At 48.6% G+C, this 18,185-nt stretch overlaps 2 protein-coding genes across 3 annotated transcripts; both read right to left on the minus strand.

Moving 5' to 3' along the window:
- Positions 1-3,834: 3,834 nt before the first annotated feature.
- SLC25A41 (solute carrier family 25 member 41) lies at positions 3,835-8,896 on the minus strand. 2 transcript variants are annotated; one of them, XM_074309780.1, is made up of 7 exons: positions 7,007-8,896; positions 6,467-6,622; positions 6,166-6,318; positions 5,585-5,692; positions 5,033-5,200; positions 4,712-4,859; positions 3,835-4,319 (listed from the first exon to the last, which is right to left on the minus strand). In XM_074309780.1, the coding sequence occupies exons 1-7, from the start codon at positions 7,085-7,087 to the stop codon at positions 4,141-4,143; spliced, it is 993 nt and encodes a 330-aa protein (XP_074165881.1). In that variant the 5' UTR covers positions 7,088-8,896; the 3' UTR covers positions 3,835-4,140. The 2 variants fall into 2 exon arrangements, with proteins under 2 accessions (XP_074165881.1, XP_074165890.1); XM_074309789.1 differs by lacking the exon at positions 5,585-5,692.
- A 115-nt stretch (positions 8,897-9,011) lies between these two features.
- SLC25A23 (solute carrier family 25 member 23) lies at positions 9,012-18,100 on the minus strand. Its single transcript, XM_074309768.1, is given in 13 exon segments — positions 9,012-9,991; positions 9,993-10,032; positions 10,126-10,306; positions 11,223-11,373; positions 11,563-11,730; positions 12,274-12,381; positions 12,646-12,798; positions 13,083-13,241; positions 13,873-13,984; positions 14,327-14,375; positions 14,378-14,413; positions 15,153-15,279; positions 17,499-18,100. Coding segments are annotated over 13 exon segments (1,608 nt in total). The 5' UTR covers positions 17,673-18,100; the 3' UTR covers positions 9,012-9,841.
- Positions 18,101-18,185: the final 85 nt, after the last annotated feature.

An 18,185-nucleotide genomic window follows, 5' to 3' on the forward strand; every position in this document is an offset into this window, starting at 1 on the left:
AGAGCACAGATTTCTCTTCTAGGGACCACGTTAATGTGTCTGTAGATAGCCTCTCTTCTATCTGCACCTCTTAGTTTTGGTTCTTTCCATCAGTTTCCACATGTCTCTGCTTATCTAAATCTAGGGGCATATCCCAGTTGCAAACAGCCCATAGCTCAATATATTAATCTCAAACTGGATCAATATAAGAACATTCATACTATGTATAGTAAGATTTTAATGAAAAGACTAAAGGAAATCTCCAACCAATTTCAGATTTTTTGTTTAGTATTTAGTATTTTCCACAATTACCTGTTAAAGACAATTTTCAACATTTAAAATTTTGAGCTCCAAATTCCCTTTCTCCCTTCCCACCCCCTCATTGAGAAGGCAATTTGATATAGATTATCCATGTGTAGTCATGCAAAATATATTTCCTTATTGAAAAAAACAGTGGATACCCCCCCAAAAAAAAAACTCCAAGAAAAATACATTTTGATTTGTATTTAGATTCCTTCAGTTCTTTCTCTGGGAAAGGTTAACATTTTTTTTCATCATATTTTCAGAGTTGTCTTGGATCACTGTATTGTTGAGAATAGCTAAATTACTCATAGTTTATCATCTTACACAATGTTGCTGTTATTGTGTACAACATTTCTGGTTCTTCTCATTTCACTTTGTATCAATTCATATGTCTATACAGGTTTTCCTGAGAGTTCATTGTTTCTTATGGCACACCAGTATTCCATCACAATCATATACCACAACTTGTTCAGCTATTCCAGAGTTTATGGGCATTCCCTCAATTTCCAATTCTTCTCCAGTGCTATAAATATTTTTGTACATATAAATTCTTTTTCTCTTTTGGGATACAGATCTAGTAATAGTATTGCTAAGTCACAGAGTGTGCATGGTTTTTATAGGCCTTTGGACTCAGTTCTAAATTACTCTACATAATGGTTGAATCATAAACTTAGATTTTTAAAAGATGTGTACAAGAGACAGAAATAAGGCCGGATAAAAAGTGACTAGAACAACATGACATAGAACTATAAAAATGACATCCAGAATATTAAAGCCCAGAGGGAACTGAAGCTGATAAAGGAAGCTAAAGACTTAAAAAAAAAAAAAAAAGAAAAAGCATTTATATAGCACCTATTATGTGCTAGGCACTGCTAAGCATTTTAAAACAAATATCCTCATTTGATTCTCACAACCACCCTAGGAGATAGGTGCTATTTTTATCTCTATTTTACAGTTGAGGAAAGTAAGGTAGCCAGAGTTTGATTGACATGCCCTGCAAGCAAATTTTTGAGGCTGGAATTCCTGATTCCAGACCCAGCACTATATTAAGTTATCTACCAAGGTTTTGTTTTCTAGCTATATTAGGAGAAAAAGATAAAAGAGGGGATAGATCTTTCTTTGGGGGTGAATAGTTTGATGGTAATTTACCAAACAGACAAAAGAAGAGCTGCTTATTTTGTTTTCTATGTGCACAATTGCGTGATGAAATAACAGAACAAAAATGCCTAATAGGGAGTTGAAATCAAGATAAGGAGATAGCAATATAGGCTTTGATTCCAGGGAGTAAAAGAATGAATTCAATGAATTCAAGTCATCTAGTCCAGATGAAATACCTTTCTAGTGCCCCCCAAAATGGACATTTTGATTATTAAGAGACTCTAAATGATATTTGAAAAATGATGGAAAAGAGGAAAGGTGCCAAAGATTAGAGAAGAATAGATGTCCTACTTTAAAAAGAGAGAAGAGTCTCTGAAAAACTACATGTTCTAGAATGGAGATATAGTTGGTAAGCATCTAGAAATAGAAATTGATTTCAAAAAGCCAGTCTGGCTTCATCAAGCAGAGTTTATGCCAGAAAAACCTCACTTTTTTTTTTTTTTAAATTATTTTCTTTTTTTGGACAGGATTACTAGATGAGTAAAATACTAAGATGATAATTTACCTTTATCTTAGTGGCTTTAAAAAAATAAAGTTTCTCATACTATTCTTAAAGTTAGAGATGTGGATTAGATGATTCTACAATCAGAAAGACATTTGATCTGGTTGGATGTCCGTACTCACCAAGTAATTAATTTTTCATGGTTCAATATCAAAGTGGCAAAGGTTTCCAGTAGAGAATCCCAGGACTCTGTGCTTGGCCCTATTTCTGGTCAATCATTTTTATCAATGATTTTGTTAAAAAAAAAAAATTGGTAGTATGCTCATCAAATTTGTAAATGACACAAAACTGGGAGAAATAAAACACTAGATTAATAGTCAGGATCCAAAAGTATTTTGACAGGCACAAATATTGAGCTGAATTTATTAAGATAAAACTTAATAGGAATAAAAGTGTCTTGCATTGCTTCTTCCGTTCTACTTCAACTTTACAAGTATAAGATAGGAGATGTATGAAAGAACAAAGAAATAGAATCAAGGTCTTAATGAACTAAAAGCTCAAATATTGTGATATGTCAACAACAACAACAACAACAAAATTTGATTCCATTTTTAGGCTAAATGGAGAGACATCTCTTTCAGGAAAAGGGAAGTAATGGTTCTACCATATTCTGTCTTTATCAGTATTGTGTCCAGTTCTGGGCAACATCTTTTAAGGGCATTTATCATTTGGTTGGAGTGTATCCAGAGAAGTATAACCTAAATGGTAAAGGGCCTTGAATCTTTGACATATTAGTTGAAGGATGCTTATTCTGGAAAAAAGATGACTTTGGGGAAGAGTAGAAGGGGGAGACACGATTTATCTTAAAATATGTAATGGATTGTCACATCTAGAGGTAGGATTATGTTTGTTCTATCTGGCCCTAGAGAGCCAAACTGGGAGTACAGTGCATGAATTGCAAAGCAGCTAGATTTAGGCCAGTTGTCAGGAAAAACTTCCTAGCAAGGAGACAAACCAAAGTTGGAAGGAGCTGCTGTAGGAAAGGCTGAGTTCTTACTCCTTGGTGGTGTTCAGGCAGGGACTGGATAATCAGGTATGCTGTAGTGGGGTTTTCTTTTGAATATGGGTCAGAATAGATGGTCACTGAGGGTCCATTCTAGCCTTAATTTCATGATTCTGTGACAGTGATATAAAGCAAAGTGGCAAAAGATGGTAAAGATCCAGGGCAATTCCCAAGAGTACACTCCCAACATTCCCAAATGTAAGAATTTAGGTTTTCACCCTTACCTATTACATTTCACCTTATTAGGCCCAAAGTTTTAGCCTATCAGGAAATTTTTGAATGCCAGCTTGTCATTCAGTGTGTTAGCTATTCCTAAGCACCTTCGTATCATCTTTTTACTCAAATCATTGATAAAATGATGCTCAGCATAGATCCCTGGAGCACTCTGTTAAGAGATTAACTTCTAAATTTTCACTGAACCATTAATGATTCCTCTTGGGTTTCAGTCGTTTAACTATTTTCTGAACTCACATCTTTACAAGCCCATGCTTTCCATAATTTGTACAAAAAGAGAACAGGTTATCTTACCTAATGCTTTTGCTAAAAATTTAGGTAAGTTATACAGAATTACCCTTATGTATCTGTCTTAGAAACCCTGCTAAAATTGGAAATGAAATGCTGTAATTTGGGCCTCTAGATCTGCTCCCACAATCCAAGTGTTCTGGGCCCCATTTTCCCTTGCATGTTTTAGGTAACCTGGATCCCAGCATCCCTTTTGTAGTCCAACTGTTCTGAGCCAGAGTCTTCCTCCTACACCCCCAGCCTTTGGGGCTTCCATTCCCCCCAGCCACACAACACGGACTTTCACAGCTGTCTTGGATCACCCAACTGTTGTTCTACATTTCATGTAAACTTGGTCCACCCCCCACATTCCACCTATACACACAGATGACACACAATAGATGACTTTATTCCTTTATCACCACTTTCACTGTCTTCCCCAAACCTGAAGTTGGGCCTGGGGAAACCCCATCTGGCCCCCAGAGAAGATTTGAAAAATGGGTCCCACTCTAGAGTCCTCCCTGCCTTTCCCACCCTGGGGCTAAGAGCATTGGAAAGGGCTCTGGGCCGGCCTTCTGTGCCTAGCATCTCCTTGGCCCAAGCCTGCCAGGCTCCCTGGATGGGGGGCCCTGAACCTTTAACCAGCTTCTGCTGGGGATCTCTGGCCCTCTAGCCCTTCAGACAAGGGGGAAGGCTACTTAGCCACCCCCAGAGCACTCTTCATGGCTTCATACACCACGCAGCTGATGCCCACTGCTGGCAGCACTTTCAGGAGGGTGGGAGTCACCCCCCGGTACAGGCCGGGCATGCCCTGCTGGGCTAGGATCTTTCCAAAGACACCTCGCATGGTGGGATTGGAGCCCTCCACAGTGTCTGTAAAGGATAGGGAAGGGTTAGTATTATCCTTATCAGGACAAGAAGTCATAGGCCCTCAGGGATCCCTCTCTGTCCCCCACCCAAGGGAACAAGTGAAAATAGGATTTGATTTGCAGGGCCCCAAGAGATGGCAATCCACAGCAGGAGAGAAATAAGGGAAATCTAATTTTCTCCCTCACATGTGTCTTCTGTATGACCTACTTCCAAAGGGCTTCTAACTATCCCTTCCACAGTTGTTATCCTGCACCCCCAGCTTCCTTCTGATGGTGGAGGGATCTCAAGTCCCTTCCCACAACATAGATCTTCTGGGCCCTGGTGCCCATTGGAATTTGGAAAAAGTGGGTATTTTAATAATGGGGAGATAGAAGTCAGACTAGAAAGTATCTTACCTTGGGCCTGCATCCTTGTCCGCACCAGTGTCAGGGGGTAGCTAGCCATCTGGCCACAAGTGCTGGACAAAGTGATGGACAACAGGCTGACCATCCCGCTGGGATTGTTGGAGTGGAACCCTAAGTAGAGCCAGACCCACTTGAGCGCCTATAAGGAGGGGAAAAATTGGAAGGGGCTGGGTTGGGCCAAAAAATGTGCCTCCTAGGCCCTTCCCCTTGCCCTCAGTGAACCCCCATCCCCTCACTGATACCCGCTCCCTCAGTGATCCTCTCTCCCATCACTGGGAGACTCAGGGCAGCCCATGCCCTGGAGTCCCTGACCTCATAGATGGCCAAGTCGGTGCAGGCATAGGGCACAATGCCCAGCATGTTGGGCAAATAACCCCGATAGAAGGCTCGGGCTCCCTCACGCCCTAGGATCTGGCACGCACAATCCAGGAGCCCGTTGTACTGGCCCGTCCGCCGGAGCATCAGCCGGGTCTTCAGTACCTGGAGTTGGAGTCAGAGGATCTGGATTCGAATCCATTCTCTGCTACTTACTAGCCATGTGATTTAGAGCAAGTCCCTTCGTCTTGCTGGCCCTCAGTTTCCTCATCTGTAAAATAGTCAAGTTGTACTGGATGGTTTCTAAAGTTTCTTCTAGCCCTAAATCTTATGATTCTAGGAGGCCTGGGCCTGGAGGATGTCCTTGGGGAACAGGAGAGCTTGGACAAGGGACTCAGAAGGAATTGGACATCCTGCCCCCAGCCTTGTCATGCAAAGCCCCAGAGGGAATGGCCTGGTTGGAGGGACTCTGGGGGAATGGCTCCCAGGCATTCTGTCCCAGTCAGTCCCATCCTGCCTGATTGAGGCAACCATGGATTAGGCGCTCACCTCCATGGGGTTGATGAGAGTCTGGGAGATGGCCGCTGCCAGGGAGCTAGCCAGGATTCTTTCATGAAAGGGCTGGGGGTTGTCCTGGTTGCAGAAGGAATTCTTACACTGTGGGAAGTGAGGAGGTGACAGGGAAGCGGGGGTAAGGGAAGATCCACTAATCCTATAACTCAAAGCCCTCTCCCAATTCCTTCCCAGAGTCCCCTCCCCCAAATTCTTTTTCTGACCTCCCAAACCCTCAGAGCTGGACAGAAGAAAGGGCAGAAAGGTGGAATATGAAAGAGAACGTGTCCTGTTGGGATGATAAAAAGAGTGGGCACCTGGTGGGGCTGGGAGAAAGAGAGGGCTGTAGGATGAGGTTCAGAGTACACATGTTAAGGCTGATTGGCCCTGAGTCAGAAACAAGACAGGTTAGGATAAAAATAAGGTTGAGAGTGAAGGTCAGAACCTGGATCAGGTGCAGATCTGGGCTCTAGAAGGCGAGCATGTAGTGCAGGGTTTGTGCAAGAGTGAGGGCCTAAGCCAGGGTCAGTCCAGGTCTCGGAGAGGTATGTGGGAAGAGCCTCAGCCTGTCCCCCCACCTGCTCAAAGACGGAGAACTTGATGGCGTACTCAGGTGCGATCTTGAGCACGTTGATGCCATTTCCCCGCCACAGGGAGCCGATTCCACCTTCTTGGATCATGCTCCGCATCCCCCCCAGCAGATTCATGATGTTTGTTTTGGAGGCGTAGACCTGGACACACAGGGAGAGGATGTCCCCATCCCTGTGCTCTGTGCTGGCCCATCCCCAGTTCTCGAGGCGGCTCTTTGCTGCCATTCCCATCTCCATCACCATTCGGCCCTCATCCCTGTCCCCAGCCTTGGCCCAGACCGGTCCGCACCTGCATGAAGACTTTAGCCCTGTCCAGTGGGGCTGTCCCAGTACGCGACACAGCCCCAGCCACAGCCCCCGAGACCAGGAATTTCCACCAGGTTGCTTGGTTGGTTTCTCGCAACACTTCTACCGGGACCATCAGCTGTTCACCGGTGTCCAGTACCTGGCCAGATCAAGTCCCAGGGTCCCCACAAAGCAGCTCAATAACCCGACCCACAGAACCCCCCTGCTCCCCCAGATTCTAAAGAGAGCACACTAATTGGTTATCTCCTCAGTGACTGCCCCTTCTAAGATGCATTTTTGGATTGAGATGTAAAGCCCTGCCCCGGCCCCTATAGCACACCTCCTCCCATGCTCTGTACTATCCCTTAAATCCCTCCCCCCGCCCCTCCCCTCGCCATGGAACCTAGCCAGGCAGTTGGATGCTATTTGTTCCCCAAAGCGGTCTACAGCAACGGTATGGGCAATATGACCTTTGCCCTCCACCCCCATCCCGGGAATGGGGACCTTGGAGATCCCTTGTCTGGACTTGGCCCTCTGAGTTCACCTGCTGTTTCTCCTGGTGGTGGTAGGGATGGGGCCCAAAGCTCTGGACGTAAGAGATGGGATTCCTATCATGGGGCTCCATGGTAGCCGGGGGTGGGGGTGGGTGGGAGAGACTTCAGACAGTGGGATTCCTTCCAGGACTCTGGCTCTCTCCCGGTTGGAGGGAGGAACCCCTTGGAACCCTGGCCCTCCCTTGGGGAGTAGCCATGATGTCACAGAATCATTGGTGAAGTCACTGAATTCTGTTACCCTGGAGATTGGAATGACATCTAACTTGGGGGAGTGAGATTTCCTAAAGTTGCAGGTTCATAGAATGTTTGAGGCAGGAAGGCCCTTAGAAAAAGGTCAGTCCAACTTCACTGTATTATTTTTATTAATAATATTTAATAATCCTATCAATAAATTCTATTATCATTAAAATTCTATAAGCCTCTTGGGCCAGCCCAAGTGATTATAAACATTATTTCTCTCCTTTTGAAATACACTGTTAATAATAGTTCATTCAAGTTTGGTGCTTTAAGATTTACAAAGCGCTTTCCTCATAGTAACCTTAAGAGGCAAGTGCTCCAGGTATCATTATCCCCATTTTACAGAAGAGGAAACTGAAGTTTAGGAGAGAGTAAGTGATTTGCCCAGGTTTACACAGGAGAAATCAAATGAAAATTTGAACTTGAGCTTTTATTTCCTGACCCAAAGCTCGGTTCCACTTATACAATAAGATAGCACTAACTTCTAGTCACTTGGAAAGGGATTTAGCCTTTTTTTGTATATATCCTAGAACACTGGCTTCTCTCCCCCACCTAGGCTATCAGTCTGATGAAGTCTAAGGACCCCTTCTCAGAATCAGGTTTTTAAATGCATAAATGAAATACATAAAATTACAATAGAAACTGATTATATTGAAATAATTATCAAAATACTTTTTTAAAAAATCCAATTTAATGAATCCTTTGAAATCTATCCAAAGGCCCAAGGACCTCTGGTTTCAATCAACCCCTTTATTTTACAGGTGAGGGTCAAAGAGCTTTTCTGATCTCACCCAACTATGAGGTATAAACTGGAATTTAAACCCAGATGTAATCTCCTAGAGAGGTTAAAAAATACTAGATGTGAAATCAGGCCTGGCTTTAAGCTTCTAAGTCATTGTATAACCTTAAGAATATTTGTTTCAGGGGCATCGGATGACCTGAGTTCAAATGTGATTTCTGACACTTAACACTTCCTAGCAGTGTGACCTTGGGCAAGTCACTTAACCCCAATTGCTTCAGGGGGAAAAAAGCATATTATTTTCTGTCTCTAACCCTTAGTCGTCCCCATCTTTGAATAAACATGGTCTTTGAAATTCTTTGGGTCTCTGACTCCTAGTTTAGGGTCCATAATGTCTGTTCTATCTACCACATTTTAAAGGAGTCCTAGTATTTTATGGCATTTCCTTATTTCTGCTCCATCCTTCCTCCCCTCCTTGGGTTTCTCAAAGGCAGACATTGGAAGCTCTTCTATCTTTTTATCTATGCTCCAGGGTAGAACAGTTAGGGCCAGGGGACTGGGGCTTGGGATACCAATGTCTAGGGAGAGGGTGGGTTCTGCCTGTCGGGGATCCTCCAAGCTCACTATCCTGTGCTTTTGTCTATCTGCTGGCCTATGCAATAAGGTGACTGGCTGCCTTCCTGGCTTAACGGTCCCAGGTCTGGGGCAGGGGGAGCAGGGAGGTTGCCATCACCCACAAGAGCCTCCTTCAGAAGAAGGGCTCTGGCCTTGAGGGATGGGTATATGCCACAGGGGCATGTACTAGGCTCTCTGGGAAAGAGTGTTTCTCCACATCAACTGTACCTGAGGCAGGAGCCAATCTTCTCTTGTCAAACCTGCTCTCTGCCCGTGATGTCGCTTCTGGCACAATAAATCTTAGCTACAGTTTTGCTCCAGGGACGGTAAGTTTTGTGCAGTGCTGAAGTCCCCTTGAACCGTCTTCTTCTCCCCCCCCAAATAAAGACACCACACAGCCTGGCTTTGGGGGCTTAGAAAAATGTATTCATTTGTTTCCCTTTGAAAAGATGCACACACAGGCAGATAAACTGAGTGGGGAGGGAGCATGAGAGGGGAAGAGGGACCTCTGGATACTGCTCTCCACAGGTACTAGATTCTCTGCTCTCAGAGAGAGAAGGAGACCTTTTAACACCTTAATTCTCAGATCTCACCTCCACCCCCAGCCTCAGAATCCAGCTATAAAATGCAGTAGAGACAGAGATTCTCTGGAGGTTGGGGAAGCTGTGGAATGTGTGTGTATGTGTGTGTGTGTGTGTGTGTGTGTGTTGGGAGAATAGCTGTTCTTTACCCCAATAGAAAAATAGACCTGGGTGGGGTGATGTTTAAGACTTCTTTCTTTCTCTCTTTATTTTTTCCTGCACTATTGGAATGTGTGTTTGGAGGATGCTGGAGGGAGGGGCATAGACCTAAGTATGGCTCAGCAAGAGGTCCTAACCCTGTCCTAGGTCCCTTTTCAGCCTTATTCAAACTCATCCCTTACCTAAACTGAGGCGTGAGAAAAAGGGGGAAAGTAGAAGGTTCATCCTTCGCTGTGGGGTCCTGGAGGGTCTCTGCCTAGGGCCATGGGGAGCCCTCCCTCTGGCTGGGATTAGCTAGTGTGTCTCCCTGACCCTGCATTCCCCCCACAGATGTGTTAGGCTGAGTTGTCTGTGGTGACAGGGTTGTCAGGGCTGGAGCAGAACAGTGTCACTATCATGGGGGGATATGGAGGAGGGATCCAGGGAATTTGCACTGCCATTGAGGACCCAGTGGAGCCGCAGTACAGGGGGATGGGGAAGAGACCAGATGGTTCTCATGTCAGTGCAGTGGGGAGGGGGCCTAGGGGTGAAGGGCCACCGCCATCCCCACCTCCATCAGAGGTTGGGAATCCAGTGTCAATGCCATGCAGAGCAGATCCTGGGGCAGGTTCCTCTGGTGATCCAGTGTCAATGACCAGGTTGGGGTAGATCAGTTGGTTGCAGGCTCCAGGAGCAGCCGAGAAATCTGGCACAGGGGGTTGGTCTTATCACCAGGATCCAGAGGGAAAGGGACAGGATCCAGCAGGGAGGGGAAGGGGGGGAACCCCCAGCCCCTCACCTGGTGGTAACCCCTAGGGCTTGTTTCATGTTCTCATAGACGACATAGGAGATGCTGACAGCTGGAATCACTTTCATGAAGTTGGGGGCGATGCCTCGATACAGGCCCCACACCCCCTCTCGGGAAAGGATGTGGCGGAAGAGACCCAGCATGGTGAGCTGTGGGGCACCCTCGATGGAAGCTGGGAGAGGCAGTGCAGGCGCAGGGGTCAGATTGGGCTCAAAGGTTCGGATCCAACCCTTCCCTGACCCCCTTGGGGCCGGACTCTGGACTGGGGGATGGGAAAAGTGTCGTACATGCTCCAGCCTTAGATGGAGGAAGGGCAGGCTCAAATCAGGCCCTAACAGACCCAGAGCAGCAGCTGGGCCCAAGGAGAAGGTACCCCAGAGAGAAGCCTCAGAGACTCCCATGAGCTGTCAGGCTCCTATCCATAACTCTCCATTAATTGTGCCTACATGGAAAAGTTGGAAATGGGGAGGACGCGTTGCCCTGAGAAAAGGAAGCCTCAGGATGATGCACCACTAAGTGTATTCACAAGCAGATATTCTAAAAATGCAAACCTTTGATAATTGTTCTCAAAAAACTAAGAAGCCTGAAACTAGAAATACATGGATAACCCCCAAATCCAAACCCCACAAACAACAGTGAAAATAAACCCACAGACAACCCTCAAACACCAGCTGTTACAGAGTCTGGAAATAGAACGAGCAGTTGGGAGAGCCCTCTTCCCTCTAGTCCTGCCCAAGCTACCTTGTGGAGCCCCGGAGGTTCTAGAGATTTTTGTCTTGACACACTACCTCCCCTGTTGGCTCTCGGGCACCAGAAGCACTCATGTGGGGAAAGGAGAATGGAGGGCCCAGAATGATATTCCACAGTCAGGATCAATGTACCTCCTGGAGAACCAGGAACCTATTGACTTCCTCCTGCCCCCTCCTTCCACCTTGCAAAGTGATGGAGAGATTAGCCTGGCTCTCATTATCCAGGATTTTAGGCCCCCTTGGAGGTAAGAAGTCAACCCTGACCCCAGGATAGGTGAATCCTCCATTCAGTCCTTCCTCCTCAATCTCCCTCCCACTCTCCCTTCAGGCCCCACTTACCCTGAGCTTGCATGCGTGTTCGGACCAGAGCCAAGGGATAGCTGGCAATCTGGCCACAGGTACTGGAAATGGTGCCGCAGGCCAAGAGGATGAGGATCCCTGGGTCAGCCGAGTGGTGGCTGTCCTGCTGGAGCCACCTGTTCTTCAGGGTCTGGAGGAGGAGGATCCAGAGCTGGGGATCTCAAATCGCCTTTACAGCCCAATTCATGGGCTTTCCCTGGGAGTTATGTCTTCCTGTGCTACTGGAGGATAAATTGAGGCAGGGGGTCCTTGGCTGAGGGGAGGTCCAGGATAGTTTCCAGGATTTTAGCCCCATAGAGAAGGGGAGGGGCTGACTGACCTCATAGACAGCCAGGTCGATTCCTGCGTAGGGGATAATGCCCAAGACGTTGGGCAGGTAGCCCTTGTAGAAGGCTCTAGGGCCCTCCTGCTCTAGGATCTGCCGAGCACAGTCCAGCAGTCCTTTGTACTGGCCAGTCTGACGGAGGGTTAGCCGTGTCTTCAGCACCTGCAGTAGGGCCCCAGAACAAGTAGACAGGGAATCTATAATCTGCCCCTGAGGGAGCTACTCCCATGACAAGTATCCCAGAATAGACATACACCTAAGATAAATGCCCCCCCCCCAGGTATATACCCCTAGGACAGGTATAATCAAGACAGGTGCCCCAGGGCAACTACATCTTAGAGACAAACTTGAGACAGTAATTGCTTCAGTTAGGCACCCCCTTCTTCCTTTCTGATAATTACTGGGGCCACAGGTTCTTTTTCCAACAGATAACCCCAGAATTATCCCCAAAGTAACTTCCCCAAGAATAGCTACAGGGGCTGCAGCTGCCCCAGGACCAACCACCCCCAGCGCCCGGGTAGCAGTCATAGCTGCAGCTATTGCTCTTTTCAACAATCGCAGTCTGAGACTCCAAAAGGGAAGCTGACACCCAGACCTCCCCCAGTGCTGCTCTGACCTCCCAGGGACAGGTGTGCCTTGCCGTCAGGGCCTCCCTGGATGGTCTTCCCTAGCGAAAAGCCCAGTCCTTTCCCTGGCCTCTCTCACCTCCATGGGGTAGATGATGGTTTGGGCTGTGGCCCCAGCCAGGGACCCTGCCACAAAGCGCTCCTGCACCCGCAGCGTCTCCTGCTGCCCCCGAATCGCCCACTTGATCTGAGGTGTTCACAGGGCATTGTCAGGATTCTGGCATCTGTCCACCATCCCTTTGGAGGGCCCTCCCTCTTTCTTTCCCTGCCCAGCTCCTGGAGAGACAATGTCCTGCCAAGGGGCAGCAGGCAAGGGCACAGATGCCCATTCCCTCATGCCAATCATATTTTTCTCATGCCTGTAACATGCTTTTCCACAGCAATTGCATCCCCACAGTCCAGCTGTAAACTAGCTCACAGTCATCAGGCACTTGCTCAGATTGGTACCCACCTGCTCATACGCCATGAATTTGATGGCGGATTCAGGGGCAATCTTGAGCACATTGATGCCATTTCCTCGCCACAGGGAGCGGATGCCTCCCTCTTTGACCATATTCCGCAACCCGCCTAGGACATTCAGTTGGTTGGTCTTGGAAGCATGAACCTGCCAAGAGGAAGGGAGGGACAATGTAGAATCTTCCAGCCCAGGCTCTCCAGAAGATTCTGGGCACAAGAAATATTTCTCCTGGTCTAGGACTGAGGGGGAGCCATGGGTCAGACCCGAGAGGAATATGGGATTTGATGAGTTCTAGGAACCGGGGAAGCAAAGAAGTAGGTGGGGATCTAAAGCCTCTGTGCCTGCTGATTGGGGAATTAGAGTAAGGGGAGAAAGGCTGTTCGGTGACTTTGGCCTAGGATGGGTTTTATCGGGGAAGGGTTGACCTTCACCTGCATGAAAACCTTTAGTCGGTCAAGCGGGGCTGTGCCTGTCCGTGACACAGCCCCTGCCACAGCTCCTGCCACCAGTTGTTTCCACCACATGCCCGACAGCTTCTCTTGTTCTGAGAACTCATCCGGCACTGTCAGACATTCACCTATGTCCAGGACCTGGCCAGGGGTAGGAAGAAGAATTGAAGTAGGTCACTCTGGTAAGGAGATCCTTCTCTCCCATGGGATCTATTACTTAAAGATTCCTACCCACTGAGAAGTCCTGCCCAGAACATCTGTCTCACTCTTGGATCCTGATTGGATCCCATTTGAGCCCTTCAGGAGGACTCAGCATGCCAGATTTTACCATCAAATTCCAGCCATATCTCCACCAGGATCCCTTGACACAAATCTAGTCAGGGCCCAGGAGATATTTTTGCTTTTGTCCCAGTGGCAGGGAACTAAAGAGGGGGCCTCACACACTTGACTTCTCCAGGAGTTTAGCAAGCTTGAGAGCCCTGGTGTTTCTGAACTCTGTTCCCAGGGCCCAGAGTAAATCCTCTAAGGAGATTAGAGCCTGAGGGACAGGAGCGGGGAGGGAGGAAAGGAGAAATCTGACCCAGAACAGCTCCTTCCCTGAGGTCTGGCTGCTCTGTTTGACACTATTTTTCTTTGGGAACCTGGGCATCTGACTTTCCAGCTCCTGGCCCTCCCCCTATTTGTAGTGTTATTTTCCCCTTCCAGGGTATGACCTTGACCCTTTCCTTCCACTTGACTAGACCCCAAGGCCTTGTTCTTCCAGTCAGCGCACCGTTGAGTGCTTCCAGAACTTCAGGACATCTTCCATGTTCTCCAGGGGTTGTAGCAGGAAGTGGTCTCGCCATTCTTGCCAGTCAATGGTCATTGTCCCATCACGGTCCATGCTGGGAAGGGAGGGAGGGAGGGAGGGCTGGGGATTGGGAGGAGGGGGGTGGATGCCAGGGTTCAGGCTGCTGGGTAGACATTTGGGTCTAGATTGTGTATGTGTGTATGTATGTGTGTGTGTTCTTGGGGATGGGGGTGGAGGTGGGCAGACATCTAGGTTCAGTCTGGAGACAGACACCTAGGTTCAGACTATGTAGGGGAGAGATGTCTTGGTTCAGGAGGGTGGAGGTAAAAAAGACAACATAGATTCAGGGTTTATTTGGGGGGGAGAGGAGAAACTTAGCCTTAGAATGGTAGGGGTGGAGATGTAGACATGGGTTCTGGATACCTAGGACACTTACCTGTGCAGAATTTTTTCAGCTTGTTGCAAAGAGATGGAAACGCCCAGGCTTGGAAGCTCTGCTGGATTTCTGAGGCATCTATGTGGCCTGGGAGGACAATAGGGGAAAGAGGTTTCCATGGGTTGAATCCACTTGATTTTGAATGAGGGAAAAGTGGGGACTGATGAGTTGGAAGAAATGAGATCCATAGAAGAAAATAGGAAGGACTCCTTTCCTAGGAGCTTAGGATCAAGGAGATGGGAGGTAGGACCCAGGAGACCAGAGGCTGGGACTGAATAGGAAACAAGTGGCCAAGAAAGACTGTAGTCCTAACACAGGCATTTGGGATAAAGGAGGTCACTGGAAGCCAATCCCCTCATTTTATAATTGAGGAAACTAGGCCCAGACAAGAGAAGCAACTTAGGTCACCTAGGGACTGTGAAAAAGCAGAGAAAAGATCTGAATCTAGAGCTAGATGATGGAAAACCCTAGGTTCTCTATTCCAACACAAAGCTTCTCCCAGTCTAGGAGGGGGAGCCATGGGTCAAGTCTGAGAGGAATATGGGGCCTGGGGCATCCAAGGAAGCAAAGAAGTAGGTGGATCCTCTGGGAAAGGAGGGAGAGAATAAAGGAGGGAAGGAGGGGCCTTAAGAGCTGTTCTCAAAATAGTCTGTGAGTCACCAGGAAGAAGCCACCCCCCTTCTTCCCTCCCCCTAGGACTGTCACCCTGGATTGTCTCCCTGCCAATGACACCCCTGAAGCTTGGGCTGGGGTGGAGGGCACAGAGGCAGAGGAGAATTCCCTATATTAGAATCCTCAGCCCAACCCAGCCCAGTTTGGGCCGTACCGTCCTGGTTCCGGTCCAGGCTGTGGAACATGAGCAGCAGCCGTCTCTCATGTTCCTGCAGGTAGCGGGTGAACTCCTCAAGGGTCAGGCCCCCATCTTGGTCTATGTCCCCCTCCTGGAGAATGTCCTGGGGTTAGGAGAGGAAATAGGATGGAGTTTGTCGGGGAAGGAAACAGTCAACATGCAGTTTCTAGACAGTGACTCCTCTTGCCTTGTCCTTAAATCACGAGAATTTAGACATGAAAGGGATCTTAAGAGATCATTTCATTCAACCGGATCATTTTTAGATGAGAAAACATCTAAACCACATGGTGAGATCCACCATGTGTAAGTAGCTTGTCCAAGGTCACCTAGGTAGCACATGGCAGACTTAGAAATTGATTTTCTGACTCCAAATCACTGTTTTTCCCACTATCTCTTGTTCGTTCTAGAGCTAGAAGCACGTCACTGGGAACTGGGCCATCAGCTGGTACAGCAGACCACCCATCTCCTTATTCTGCTTGGGAGCCTTTCCCTTTTCCAATTCCTGGGGTCCAAAGCCCAGATGTTCGAGTCCCCCAGCTCTCTCTGGGTAGTTTCCAAGACAGAAACAGGCCTGAGCTAAAACAATCATTTTCACTTCTTTAGGAGTTCAGGGTTTATAATGTGCTTGTCTTGGTAGGTAGGGAATACAAAGTCATTTTGTAGGTGAGGAAACTGACTCAGAGGGGCCGAAATGACTATCACTATGTCGTAACAGAAAAGATTTCCAGTTAAAAGGTCTGAGTTTGAATTCCGAATCTACAAATTATTACCAGAATGGCCTTGAACCCTTCCCAGGGCTTCCAAAATGGGGATAATAAACCTTGCACAACCTGATGGGAGCAGTGTGGCCTCTAACTAGCCTTTTCACTAAATTTGTTCTGGGAGGAAGCCCAGCTGTGAGAGATTCACTCCCTGGGAGATCCTGCCCTTGCTTAGCCTTTCCTAAGCAGGAAGGAAGCTGGAGGATAGGACTGGACCCCTAAATGAGCACACAAGCACACACACACACACACACACACACACACACACACACACACACACACACACACACACACACACACACACACTGGCCTGCATGCAAGCTAGGCAGGGTGGACCAACACCCCCACCCCCAACCCCCACCTCTAACCAGCTCAGTGTGTTTACATTCCAGGCATCAGGCTCACTAAGTCCCATGACCAAAAGGCTCAAGGAAGGGAAAGCTAAGTGGGCACAGTTTCTCCAGGGAGCTGTGTTCTTGTTAGATGGAACCAGCTCAGCTACCTTCCAAAAGAAGCCTGTTGATTACTGAAGACAGCAGGAAAGGAAGGGCTAAACTCTAGGGTCTCTAGAGGCCCTTGAGAAGAGCTAAATGCCCCAGGGAAGACCAGTCTCTAGAGGGCACTAAAGGATTCCCCACCCCCCACATTTGACCCATTTTGGAAAGGCTGTACAATATGGTGAAGAGAGTCTTGGATTTGGAGTCAAGATCTAAATTCGAATTCCGACTTGGCAACTGATTACTACTGTGACCTTGGGCAAGTCTCTAGGGCTCAATAACTGCTAACCCTTATACAACTTCTCTGAGCCTCCATTTGGGTCCCTATAAAATGAGGAGGTTGAACTAGAATGTTTCTAAGAATCCTTCCAAATAAATGCTCCTATGATGAGCTCTCTGCCCCTCAGTGGGTGCTAGTGGGTTCTGGTTCATTAATATAAAGGGGTGAGGCCCCCCCAACTGTTTGAACCAAGCCCTTCCAGGCTTTACCACTCCTACATTCTTTGCTTTCTCTCCCCTGACCTACTGGATTTCGTCAGAGGCTTAGGAGGGCAATGATGGAGAGGACCTAGTCTCCCAAGGTGCTTATGCAAATTGTTTAGGATGATTCTAGATTCTGATGGGAACCACGAGGAGAGACCTATGAAATATCAGGTGGGGGAAGGTACTGCTCAGGAGAGAGCATTTATGGGCACCAAAGTGAGGACTGCCCAGGGTGATTTGTGGCACTAGCAGGTATTTCCCCCTTTGGGAGGTACCTGCAAGGACCTGCCAAATGAGAAGGTAGACGGACTGACTCCAGATCCTGATAATTCAGATAAGCACTGCCTGGTGCTGAGTTCATCTAGGCACGGCCAGGGAGATCCTAGGCTGGGGATGGACACCATCAGGCGGTTCTAGCAGGGGCTGCCGGAGCAGACTGGTATCACTGAGATTTTAGGCTAGGGAGGGAGGGAGAGGACCTGTTCTACGTGTGTTTATGTAGACAAATAGGTCCTCCCAGTCTGGGAATGCTACTGACCTGTTGTCCACTTGCGCACCACCACCCCCAGACATATCCATACCTGGCCGGCGCTGTCCGGGGTCCTCGCGCCTAGCCGGGCCAGCCCCAGGCGCAGCTCGTGAATGTCCACGCGGCCATCCTTGTTGCTGTCCAGCTCGTCGAAAAGGAGGCCCCATCGCTGCTGGCGCTCGGGGTCCCCGGCAGGGGGGCTGCGGCCCGGACTGGTCCTGGCCATGGCTGTACCGTGGCTACCACCCAGTGCCAGAGCCAGTGGCCGCCAACCTCATTCTCTTGCCCCGGCCCGGCCCCCCGGCCCTCGGGGGAGGGGGAAGGGGGATGGAAGGAGGGGGGGAAAAGGAGGGGGTGGCCCGGGCTCAGCTGGAGCTTAGAGGCTCCCCCTCCCCCTCTCCCTTCCCCTCTCCCAGCCGGCCCGCACCCGGCAGGGCCGGGCCGGGCTGGGGCTGAAGCAATGACTGCTCTCTCAGAACAATCGAGTCCCTCCGCTTAAAGCCTAGACTACTGCCCCGGGGCTGGGAAAGCGACCCGGAGGAGGAGGAAGGTTGGGAGGGAGGCTGACTGGCTGGCAGGCAGGCAAGCAGACAGGCTTTCTGTGCTTGTCGTCGCCGCCCGGAGGAGATCTGGCACCTCCTCCCCGCCCCCACTACCCTTACCCTTGGCTCGGGGGAGCAGAGAGCGGGGGGATGGTGAGGAGCTGAAGAGCCGGCACTCTTGGGTTTAGGGATACTCC

This window comes from Sminthopsis crassicaudata, chromosome 1, assembly GCF_048593235.1.
Source record: "Sminthopsis crassicaudata isolate SCR6 chromosome 1, ASM4859323v1, whole genome shotgun sequence".
Classification (NCBI taxonomy): Eukaryota; Metazoa; Chordata; class Mammalia; order Dasyuromorphia; family Dasyuridae; genus Sminthopsis; species Sminthopsis crassicaudata.